The sequence below is a fragment of the Mobula birostris genome, chromosome 6 (genome assembly GCF_030028105.1).
Source record: "Mobula birostris isolate sMobBir1 chromosome 6, sMobBir1.hap1, whole genome shotgun sequence".
NCBI lineage: Eukaryota > Metazoa > Chordata > Chondrichthyes > Myliobatiformes > Myliobatidae > Mobula > Mobula birostris.
The window spans coordinates 110,682,600-110,695,099 of NC_092375.1; the positions used below are offsets into that span (position 1 = coordinate 110,682,600).

The 12,500-nt window shown below is 40.5% G+C and overlaps 1 protein-coding gene across 7 annotated transcripts in view; it reads right to left on the bottom strand.

The window, feature by feature from the left end:
* Positions 1–12,500, bottom strand: part of cfap65 (cilia and flagella associated protein 65) — a 218,755-nt gene that overhangs the window by 64,355 nt on the left and 141,900 nt on the right. For all 7 annotated transcript variants that reach the window (XM_072260976.1, XM_072260975.1, XM_072260974.1 and 4 more), the window contains 2 exons: positions 6,495–6,623; positions 1,130–1,306 (listed from right to left, as the gene is read on the bottom strand). In XM_072260976.1, coding sequence (XP_072117077.1) covers positions 1,130–1,306; positions 6,495–6,623 — 306 coding nt within the window. The remainder of the gene's footprint in view (positions 1–1,129; positions 1,307–6,494; positions 6,624–12,500) is intronic.

The following is a 12,500-nucleotide window of genomic DNA, read 5'->3' on the forward strand; positions in this document are numbered from 1 at the left end:
TAGTATTATTTGATGTTGGGGTACAATTGTTTTATGCTTTAATTAAAGTAAAATATTCTGCAAACTTCACAGACTTTTGTACTTCAGCTTAAGGTTAGAAATGGATGAGTTGACCATGCATCTACTTTCTGAGGAGGCTGAAGAGAGTTGGACTATGCACATACATACTCATGACATTCTATAGATGCACAGTAGAAAGCATCCTAACAAGATGCATCACCGCTTGGTACAGAAACTGTACTATGGCAGACAGGAAGACTCTACGACAGGTAGTCAAAACCGTCCAATGCATCACCATCACCAGCCTACCCACTATCAAGGACATATATACAGAAAGGTCCTGGAAAAGGATCAGTCATATCATAGAGGATTCCACCCACCCTGCTCATGGACTGTTTGTCTCACTCACATCAGGAAGGAGTTTATATAGCATCCATGGCAGGACCACTAGACTCAAAAACAGTTCCTTCCCCCAAGCAGTGAAGCTAATCAACACCTCCACCCACTAACCACCCCTCCACATCCCCAACCATCACTACTTTATTATTTCCTGTCAGTCATCTTCTTGAGTGCCAAGGTAGCACAGTGGTTAGCACAGCGAGGGGCACTAGAGTATGGAATTCATTTCCGGCGCCGTCTGTGAGGAGTTTGTATTTTCTATCTGTGACCACATGGGCTTCCTCCGGGTGCTCTGGTTTTCTCCTACAGTCTGAAGATGTACCGTCTAGTAGGTTAATAGGTCATTGTAAATTGACCCATGATTAGGATAGTGTCAAGTCACAAGGCTCAGCTCAAAAGGCGTATTCTGTGTTGTATCTCTAAATAAATAAAATAAATAAATTATCTAATGTACAGACACTCCTGAGCCTCGAGTCACTTTATGAGCATACAATCAATTTATATAAGCTATTTATATTTATTGTGTTTCTTAATTTATTATTGTGTTCTTTATCTTATTGTGTTTTTTTGACACTGCATCAGATCAGGAGCAACAATTATTTTGTTCCCTTTACACTTGTGTACTGGGAATAACATTAAACAATCTTGAATGAGATTTGTATTGCGCTCCGCAAACTGAAACTCACATGTAGGCGCTCCAGGCCATCTCTAGGTTCAAGAGCAAACTTGCCTGTAGGTAAGTTGAATGGTTTCTCGCTGCCCGGGATTGAGGCAGCCAGATTTTGGCTCCACAGTGAAAAGCCGATTGTCCTCGATTCTCATCTCATGCAGTTCAGTGGGGTTGAACTCTCCTGTCTCCGCCCAGTACTCCAGATCCAGCTGCTGGTCCACTGGAAATAGGAAGGCCCTTAGGAGCAGCCAATCAAAGACAAAAATTATTGTCCCTCAGAGTTTAAGCTTGGTATATAGAGTCAAAGTCAAAAATAAACCAAGAAATAAATAAATCGTACAAAGGAGGAGTGGCGAGGTAGTGATCATGGTGTTCAGAAATCTGACGTCCAGAATTTATACTGTACCGAAAACGTAGAAACCCATTTGATTCAGATAATGTAGGATATTTATTCCTGAAACTTAAATAATATGCACCCAGTCCTAATGACTGCACCCAGCTGAGATAATTTGTAATGAGTATCCTATTTGAAAGCAACTTATTTTGAAAGCAAAATAACAATGGAAGCATAATTTTTCTCAGAGATTGAGTGGATGTTATTAGCTCTAGTTGTATGATGGCACCCAGTCAGAAGGTCTTGGTTTAGAGTCACTTACAACCACAGAAACAGCTCAACTTATCCATTCCAACTGTAGTGCCCAGTGAGCTAGAGCCTCTGCCCAATTTGGCCCATAGTCTTTAAACCTCTCCTATCCATGTACTTATCTGGATGGCTTTTAAATGTCGCTAATGTGTCACTTCTACCACTATTTCTGGCAGCTCCTTCCAAATACACACCATCCTTTGTTTGAAGAAGCTGCCCCTAATGTCCCTTTTAAATATAATATAGAAAACTGCGTCCAGTTCACTGGTTCATTGGCAAGACCAACATCAGGGAGGCAGTGTGTCCTCAGTTGTTGCATGAACCAGGAGCCACCCTGCTGCATTGCCTGATGTAGCCACCCACACAAGGATACTCCGGAGGCGCTTTGGGAGAGAGCAGAGGCATGCGGGCACACTGGAGTCTGTGCCGGGTTGGAGGCTGGCCCCTCCTGTCAGTGTTATTTTGTGGAAGGAAAGCTGGATTGCGTTCATTTGCGGCTGCATTAGAGCTTGATGAGAACTGCTGTGAGTTTGTTCTTGTAGAAACTTAACTCCAGGACATTATCCTATACACCATCAATCTTCAGGCCATGAAATTCAAGGACTTGGGCGATATTATTTTTGTGACTGTATGTTTCTCTGCTATTGTAACGATTTGCGTTATACATGCCTGTGCTGTGTGTGGCTGTTGGTGCTGTGTTTTTCACCGTGGCCCAGAATTACCACTGTTTCATTTGCCTGTATTCATGTGTATGGTTGAATGACTTGAACTTGAAATCTTTCACCTCTGATCTTAAACCTATTTCCTCGTGTGCTTAGCATCCCCTCACTGGGAAAAAGACTATGTGCTTTCACCCTGTCTGTGCCACTCATGATCTAATATACCTCTATCAGGTCATCCCTCAAGCTCCTTCTGGGAAATGAAGTTTTAGTCTACACAATCTCGCTATGTAACAAAAGCTCCCAAGTCCTGCAACATCCTGGTAAATCCCATAATACAATTTTCAGGAAAGTCTATATTCTATAGCTACCCACATTGTATTGCTCTATGTTCATCTGCTATAATTCTTCAAATATTCACCCTGACATTATCCATAATTAATCCAATGGAATATAACATGTATCCAGTCATTAATGAATACCACAAAACATTTTAGTATTTTCATTATTAGCACCTTAAAGATGATTTAAAATGTATGGGAAAATTTGTGGAAAATCAAATTTCTATAGGCCAGGTCAAATGAAACCTGCAGAAATCCAGTGGCGGTTGTTGTTCTGCAACTGTTCACAGAAATTTGTGTTAGGAGCTTGTTATAATAAAACACCAAGGAAATTGCATAAGGGATGTGTGCACTGACAGCTCAGTGGTCTGGGTTAGGCTAATGATGCCAGTCTCATAGATATGAATGTAAGAAAGGAAGGAGAATTGCACTACTTGATTAGGGAGAATATCATAGCACGGACCCAGAAGGTTTGTCTCTGGGAGAAGCTCTAGCGAGGATATATCGGTCAAACTTAAAAATAGGAAAGAAGGAATCACTTTGATGAGATTACATGTATAGACTTACTCAGTAGATAGTGGAAATTAGGGAAGTATATTTTTGGAAATATATCACAGACAGGTGTTGATCTAATAATGTTGTAAAAGTAGGTGATTTTAACCACCAATATTGATTGGGACTGCCTTACTACTAAGTGATTAGAGAGGGTGGAGTTTCAGAATCAGAATCTGGTTTATTACCATGACAAATGTAGTGAAACCTGTTGTTTTGCAGCAGCAATACAATGCAATACATAAAATATACCATAACTTACAATAAGGAACATGGACAAAAATTTAAATAAGTACTGCAAAAAGAAAACAAAAATAGTGAGGCAGTGCTCATGGGTTCATTGTCCGTTTGCAAATCTGACGGCAAAGGGAAAGAAGCTGTTCCTAAAACGATGTGTGTGTGTCTCCAGGATCCTTTTCTTTCTCTCTGATGGTAGCAATGAGCATAGGTCATGTCCTGGGCAGTGGGGGCCCTAAATGAAGTATGCCACTTTTTTTTTTTGAGGGTTTGGCTTTTGAAGATGTCTTCAATAGTGGAAAAGCTAATGCCCATGATACAGCTGGTGGGGATTACTACAATCTACAGCTTTTTCCAATCCTCTGCAGTGTCCTCTCCATACAAGACAGTGATACAACCATTTAACTATTTGCTAAATCTGTCCAGGAAAGTCTTAGTACATAGAACATAGAACATGATATCACAGTACAGGCCCTTTGGCCCACGATGCTATGCCAATCTCTTATCCACTCCACGATCAATCAAAAACTCTCTTCTAATGTGAAAAGCTGTACTAAAAAAGGCGTTATAGTTGAACAACACACACAAAATTCTGGTCTCACCTATCACCTGCCAGTTTGTACTTCCTCCCCTCCACCCATCTTCAAACGCCTTCTTTACCGGTCCTGATGAAGAGTCTTGACTATATTCCCCTCCAGAGATGTTGTCTGACTTGCTGAGTTCCTCCAGCATCTTGTATGTTGTTCAAGGTTTCCAGCATTTGAAGGATTTTTGTGCTATTGTTAACTTCCTCTTGGGAAATGGGGCTGAGTATGTGGTTAATATGTCAAAGGTGAGGACTTTGGGACCAGTGATCATAATTCTATTAGTTTCAAGACTGTCATGAAAATCATAGGAATAGCCTTTCAGTGAAATTCCTATATTGAGGGAAGGCTAATTTACATGGCATCAGAAATAACCTGCAAAAATTGACTTGGAGAGGCTGCTTGCAGGTAAAGAGTTGACTGACAAGTGGGTGGCTTTTTAAACTAACATAAAAAGAGTTCAGGGCCACCATGTTCCAGTTAGAACAAAAAGCAAGACTGGTAAGATTAAGGAACATTGATTGAAGAGCAATATTAGAAATCTGGACAGGAAAAGGGAGGCGTATGTCAGGTACAGGCAGCTGGGATCAAGCAAATCCCTTGAGGGACTGTAAGAATACATTTATGAAAAAAGCTAGGAGGATAAAAAGGGCCATGGGATATTGCTGAGAAAATAAACGTGGATTCTAAAAGATTTGTAATTATATTAAGAGTTAAAGGGTAGGAAGAGTATAGGTCCTCCTTCACATTCAGGTTCAGATTCTGATTTACCTATGTGTATATCAAAATATACAGTGAATTGTCTCATTAGTGTGAACAACCAACACATCCCAGGATGTTCTTGGGCAGCCTGCAAGTATCACCGTACATTCTGGTGCCAACATAGCATATGCACAATGTTCATCAGAACAAAAACACAATACACAACACTGAACAAAGCAAGACATCAACAGCAAAGCAATCTCCTCTCCCACCATCCACTCCCACACAGACACAGGCTTCCAACCCCAGGACATGTGTGGAGCCATGGGAAATGGGACTGTTAACTGAACTCGTCTCATATGTGTGGGAAGCACTGCTTCAGAACTGATAGTGGAGGGATAAGATGGCATGAGACATTAACAAGTTCTTCCCTACACTCCTGCAGCCCCCACAGATGCTACTTAACCCACTGAACTCACAATCGGTTGCGTCACTGATTGGTACGGAGGCGCCAATGCACAGGACTGGAAAAACTGCAGACAGTTGTAGACTCGGTCAGCTCCATCAAGGGCACTAGCCTTCCCACTGTCAATGGCATCCTCAAAAGATGATGCCTCAAATAGTGGCATCCATCATTAAATACCATACAACTCAGGACTTGACTCTTCTCATTACTACCATCAAGACGGGAGTACAGAAGACTGCTGACACACACTCAACAATTCAGGAACATCTCCTTCTCCTGCACCGTCAGATTTCTGAACAGCCCATGAATGCTGCCTCATTATTTCACTCTCTTTTTGGACTTATTTCTTTTTTAACATTCTTATTGTAACACAGTAATTTTATTATGTATTGCACTGTACTGCTGCCACAAAACAACAAATTTCACATCAGATGTCAGTGATAATACATATATTTTGATAATAAATTTACTTTGAACTTTGATTCCGAGTTTGGTCTAATTCTGATTCTGATTCTGATTCATCCAGCAGGTAGCTCCAGAATCCAACCACTGCTGTTTCTGAGTCTCATGTTAATATCCATGGCCATCTTTCTGAAATCCATACAGCAGCGGCTGGAGAACAGCAAAGGGGTTTCCTATTTGTGGGTACCATATTAGCGTAGTGATTAGCATGACGCTTTTACAGCTTGGGGCGTCAGAGATGGAATTCAATTCCAGCATCCTCTGTAAGAATGTTTGCACATGTTTCCTGTGTGCGTGTGGGTTTCCTCCCACAATCCAAATAAGTACAGTTAGTAGAGTGTTTTTTGTTTAAATTGTCATATGATTATTTTAGGGTTAAATAGGTGGTTTGCTTGGTGTCACAGCCAGGTGGGCTAGAAAGACCTGTTCCACACTGTACCTCTAAATAAAAAAATAAACAATATTCTGCCTAAAATTCCTCCCTAAAGTAAACATGCTTAAAACCAGATTAACCAGTCCTTGGTCCCATTTTACTTTGGAGTTATGCAGTGTGCAGACTTGGTTCTGTAGAAACAAGAAATGACAGATGCTGGAAATCTGGAGAAACACACACAAAACACTGGAGGAACTCTGCAGGGCAGGCACATCAATAGAGGGAAATGAGCTGTCAACATTTCGAGTTGAGACCGTCAACAGGATTGAATAAAGGGGAAAAAAAATTGAAAATTTAAATACCAAAGTTCAATTTTATTTCACTCCCTACTATGTTTGCAACCTACCAGTCAACAGGCAAGATCTCTTTGTTCTCCAGCACTAGTAGGACAATTGAAGGATCTGAGCACGCAGGTGCTGCTCCAAAGTTGAAGTCCACCATCACAGGGGTTGACACAGGGGGACGTCGACGTGTGCTGCAAGTTAAACACAAAGTATTGTATGTTGGATTCTACATCCAAAAATCTAAGATTAATGGACAAATTAACCAGCAAGCTCAGCTAAAAAGAGATACCCTGCAAGTTGCAAATGAAGAGAAACTGCTTACAGATTTATGCTGACACATATTCCGATGTACACGTGACAGATAAGGCTAACCTCTGCTTGACACAACCTGTCATGTCCCCTTTGACCCTCACCAATTTTTATTGATGCACCACAGAAAGCATCCAATTCTCACCGGAGTTCAGTGATGGCCCAAATGCAGAGGGAGAGATAGAGACCCAGAATGAAAAGTTCATTGAGTTTTAGTAAGTACTGTACAGAACAAAAGAAACATAACAAATGCTAGGCTAACAGGGCCACTAACTAAACTCTCTCTCTCACTAAAAACAAGTGCCATCACTGCAACTTGAAAGCAGTAACCTAGAACTAAACTAACATGTCTCCTTAAATAGAGTCTATTTAAATCACCTTTTTTCCCAGAACATGGATTAAAGTAAGCCAGCAGCATTATTATTGCTGTGCTTCAATCAATTCTTGACAAGACTGAAGCAAAAGTTACAGAGTTAAGTACAATTATAAAGAAGCACTAATTGACTAGAATGTGTGTGTTCCCACGTGCATGATTGCCATTTTTTTCAGCTGCCTGGATGAGTGCCCAGACCCTGCGGCTGTGTCCACAGTTATGACAAATTCAGATACATCATGGTTTGGTACAGCTACAGCTCTGACCAGAACCCTAAGAAACTGCAAGGAATTGTGGATATACCTCAGCACATCATGAAAACCAGCCCCATCCCTCCCTCCCTCCCTCTCCATAGACATTCTCTACACTTCTCATTGCCTTACTAAAGCAATCAACATAATTAAAGACCCTTCCCACCCTGAAGATTCTCATTTTTCACATGAGCAGAAGATACATACACCTGAAAACACTTAACACCAAGCTCAAGGGCAGCTTCTATCCTGCTGCTATAAGACTATTGAACATATCTCCAGTATAAGATGGACTCTTGACCTCACAATCTGCAGTATATTGTCTACCTACACTGAACTCTTTCTGTAAGTATAACACTTTACTGAGTATTCTGTTATTGATTTCCCATGCATTACCTCAATTTTATAACAAAATGATCTGTATGGAAGGCATGCAAGACAAAGGTTTTCACTGTATCTCAGTGCAAGTAACAATAATAAACCAATGTGTGAGACATCTTGCCCACAACCCCCAAGTTATGTTTTAGAACTTGATATATTTGCATGTTTTGCAAGAAATAATCTGCTGCAAGTATTCAGCTGTTCAGGGAGTATTTCAGGAGATGGAGGTAGTCACTTTTTCAATCTGATACCCTTCATTAATACTTTGAATAACTGTTGGGTATCAAATTCTAAGTAATTTAATGCTTATAATTAACAATGTAGGCATCCTTTTAACAATGATATTTGTTAATATAGTGTCAATCAAGCAGCAGAAATGGAAGATGTAAAACTGTTGAATTAAAATCTGAAGTTCTTTTCCTGCTCATGCTAAATGTTTTCCAGGGACTTTCATCACAAATTACAGGTGGGTTTGTAGTCCTGTCATTGGCTAGTCCTGGGGTCAATATGGAAGATACAATGCAAATTATATCTGAGCAGAACATTAAAAAAAGAGGCTATCTAGATAAACTCATACACAGCCTGCACCTGTAGTATTTGGCCCCCTATTTGAGAAAGTCAGATAAACACAAGTGGCCACTTTATTTGATCCACCTGTACACCTCATTAATGCAGACATCTAATCAGCCAATCAAGTGGCAGCAACTTGCATAAAAGCATGCAGACATGATCAAGGGTGTGGTGCGTTGGCTTGACTGGAAGTTGGCTGTGTTTTGCTTGATGTGTGAATGTGGCTTGGAACCTGTTGAGGGAAAGAGAGTGGGGAAGGAATGGAAATTGCTGGGAGGGGGTTGTGTTGGTCTGGTAATGGCAGACAAGATAAGAGGTGGGGTTGAGGGAAAGAAAGTGGAGAAGTAGAGGGATAGAGACTTGGGACCAGAGGTAGGGAGAGATGGATTACTGTGAAGGGAGAAATAAAGGGAATGAGGAGGTAGTGAGGGGTCAGATAAATAAAAACCAAGACAAAGGGAATAAAAGAATAAGAAATGATAGTGGAGAAAGCTCTGAAAGTGAGGAAGATGAACAAGCTCAGAGAGGAGGTGTTGTCATAATTAGGTTTAATGAGAAGGCTCAGGGACATATGAAGAAAATTAACCTGTTTGTGCTAACAACAACTTTGACAAATAAGGTAGGGGAAATAGTATTTGCAAAAGTCCTTAATGATGGCAACTTATTGGTAAGATGTGTGAATGAGGAACAACTTGAGAAAGCACTCAAGCTAAAAGAGATAGGAAAATGCAAGGTGGAATACACTGGGAGGGTGGGAGCACAAAACAATGGTTGTAAAGGAGTGATTATGGGGATACCAATGAGTATAAATATGGAGGAGATAGAGGAATATCAAAGGAGGGAAAGTAATGTTCAAAGACTGAAAACAACAAAGGAGGGAGTGAAAAAGGAAAGTGAATCTGTATTGATTGAATTTGAAGAAGAAAGAGTGCTAAGGAAGGTGTTCCTGGGTTTCATGAGTTACCCAGTAAGGGTGTATGTGCCAAAGGTGCTATAATTGTCAAAGGTTTGGACACGTGGCTAAAAACTGTAAAAGGCAGAGGAGATGTGCTAGATGTGGGGGTGATCATGAATATGGAAAATGCGGAACAGGAGTTCAACCAAAATGCTGCACTTGTGGAGGAGCTCATGTTGCATATAGTGGGTGTGAGGTTGTCAGATGGGAGACTAAAATTCAAGAAATAAGAGTGAAAAGAAAGATCACTTATGCAGAAGCTATAAGAATGTCAAGAGAACAGAATAATGCTCCTAATGAACAGGGAGCAATGGGGATATGAGAGATGCAACAAAGAACAAATGACAGGATTTATGTAGACAAAAAGGCTCTAGTAACATTCATTGCAGGAGTGATTAATAGTATGGCTGAGGTAAAGTCAAAAAGTGACAAAATTCAGCTGGGGGTAAAAGTAGCAGTAAACCATTTAGGGTTAGTAGGACTGACATGGGAGGAAGTGAGGGAGAACCTCAGTAATCAGTCAAGCCAGGAAGTGTCATGTGTTGGTTAATACTAATTATGGTGATTCTTTTACAATGGAATGCAAGGAGCTTACTGGCCAATAGCCAGGAATTCAAGCACTTTATTAAAGAAATGGTTGTAAAACCGGATGTAGTGTGTATTCAGGAAACTTGGTTGAAATCAACTTTAGACTTTGTGGTATATGGGTATACAATGATAAGGAAAGATAGAAATCTGGGGGGGAGGGGTTGTGCTATGTTAATCAAGCAGGGTATACCATATAGGGTACTGGAAAAAGGACATGATTAGGAATACATAGTGGTGGAAGTGTGGGAGAGAGGGGAGGGAGTGGTTATAATTAACTACTACAATCCATGTAAAAGGTTTGATTTGGACAGCCTATTAAAGATACAAGGACAAAACAGACATAAAGTAGTGTGGTGTGCAGATTTCAATGCTCATAGCACAATATGGGGGGGGGGATCAGATTACAGATCCAAATGGAAAGGTAATTGAAGATTTGATGGAAGAAAGGGATTTAGTGTGTATGAATGATGGTAGCGGCACAAGGATAGATATAACAACAGGAACTGAGTCCATGTTAGATATTACGTTAGTGTCTAATACCTTGGCTGGCATTAGTAACTGGGGAGTTTGGACTGCTTCAACAGTAGGCAGTGATCACTACCCAGTTTTGTGTTCAGTGGGTGAAAGAGTTGAAGTAAGATCAGGTGGCGGAACCCCAAAAGTGGGTGTTTGAAAAAGCTGATTGGGGTAAGTTCCAGAAGTTGAGTGAAGAAGGGTTGATAAAGATTGATATTTCTGGAAATGTAGATGAATTAAACAGTCAGGTGACTTCAGCAATTATCATGGCAGCAGAAGGATCTATACCTAGGAGTAAAAATAGGATGAATAGAAAACTGGTACCATGGTGGACAGAGGAATGTTGTCAGGCTGTAAAAAACAGAAATAGAGCATTCAGGCTAGTTAAAAGAACCCATAATATGCAGCATTTGGTTCAATATAAGAAAGCACAGGCAGTGGTGAGAAGAAATATACGTCAAGCTAAAAGAGCAAGTTGGAGGAGTTTTTGCGACAAGGTAGGAAGAACAACACCTATGGGAGAGATATGGGGAATGATTAAGAGGATGGGAGGAGATAGAAGGGAATGGGAATATCCAGTAATGATATCGGAGGAGGAAACTGCAGTCTCCAGTAGGGATAAGGCTGAGGTCATGGCCAAGTCATTTGTACTGACACACAGTTCAGAAAATTTGTCTGAAGAAGGGAAAGAATAATGAGCCAACACCCAGGTGTGTTAAGCAGGAGGGAAGGAACAGATGATATAATTGATCCATTTACATTAGCAGAAATGGTGAGAGCAATAAAGAGATTGAGACCAACCTCCCCAGAGAAAGATCTGATATGCTCTGTGATGCTAAAAAATCTAGGAGAAGGAGCGCTCTTGAAGTTGCTGCATTTTTATAACAGTGTGGGAGGAGGGAAGATTACCAGGTGCATGGAAAGAAGCAGTAGTAACTCCAATAAGGAAGCCTGGCAAGGATCTGTCAAAACCCACTAGCCACAGACCAATTGCATTAACATCAAGTATATGTAAGATAATGGAAAGGATGATAACAAAGGTTATCATATGAGCTTGAGAAAAGGGGAATGCTGGCAAGTTATCAGAGTGGTTTTAGAAAGGGAAGGAATTCCATGGACTCAGTGATTACGTTAGAGACTGAAATAAGGAAGGCCCAGGCAAATAGAGAGTCAGTAGTGGCAGTGTTCTTTGACATTGAAAAAGCCTATGATATGATGTGGAAGGAAGGATTATTAATTAAACTGCACAAGATGGGGGTTGGTGGGAGAGTTTTTAATTGGATTAAAGATTTTTTAGTAGAAAAATTCAAGTTTGGATTGGATCAGAATTATCAAAACAGTACATAGTGGAAAATGGCACACCTCAAGGTAGTGTGATTAGCCCGTTACTTTTCATCATTATGATCAATGATGTCTTCTCAAAGGTGCCAGTGGATATAGGTAGGTCACTGTTTGCGGATGATGGGGCCTTGTGGAAAAGAGGCAGGAACATGGACCACATAATCAGGAAACTACAAGAAGCAATTGATGAAGTGGTGGAGTGGGGTTATGATTGGGGATGTAGATTTTCAGTAGACAAAACTCAAATTGTATTTTTTTTACCAGGAAAAGGGTTGAGGTAGGGAAGAAGTTAAGGATGTATGGGGTTGAATTAGAAAGGGTTGCATCATTTAAATTTCTGGGAGTTATATTTGATTCACGATTAGCATAGGCAGACCATATCAGGAAAGTTGAGGAGAAATGTAAAAACGTAATAAATGTGATGAGATGTTTGACTGGTAGGGAATGGCGAGCAAGTTGTTCAGCTTTGAAGAGAATGTATGTGGATTTAGTAAGATCTGTATTGGATTATGGAAATATAGTATATGGATCAGCAGCTAAGTTTTTTTTATATATTAAAAAAAAAAAAAAAAAAAAGATGTGATTCAGGCTCAGGCCTTGAGAGTGTGCAGTGGGGCTTTTAAAACGTCAGCAGTGTCAGCCCTACAGGTAGAAATGGGAATAATGCCTTTGGAACTAAGAAGGATGCAACTGATAGTAAACTACTGGGCTAACTTGCAGGGGCACAATGATTCTCACCCTACTAAAGGAGTGTTGCAGGAGTGCTGGGAAAATGGGAGGTTTC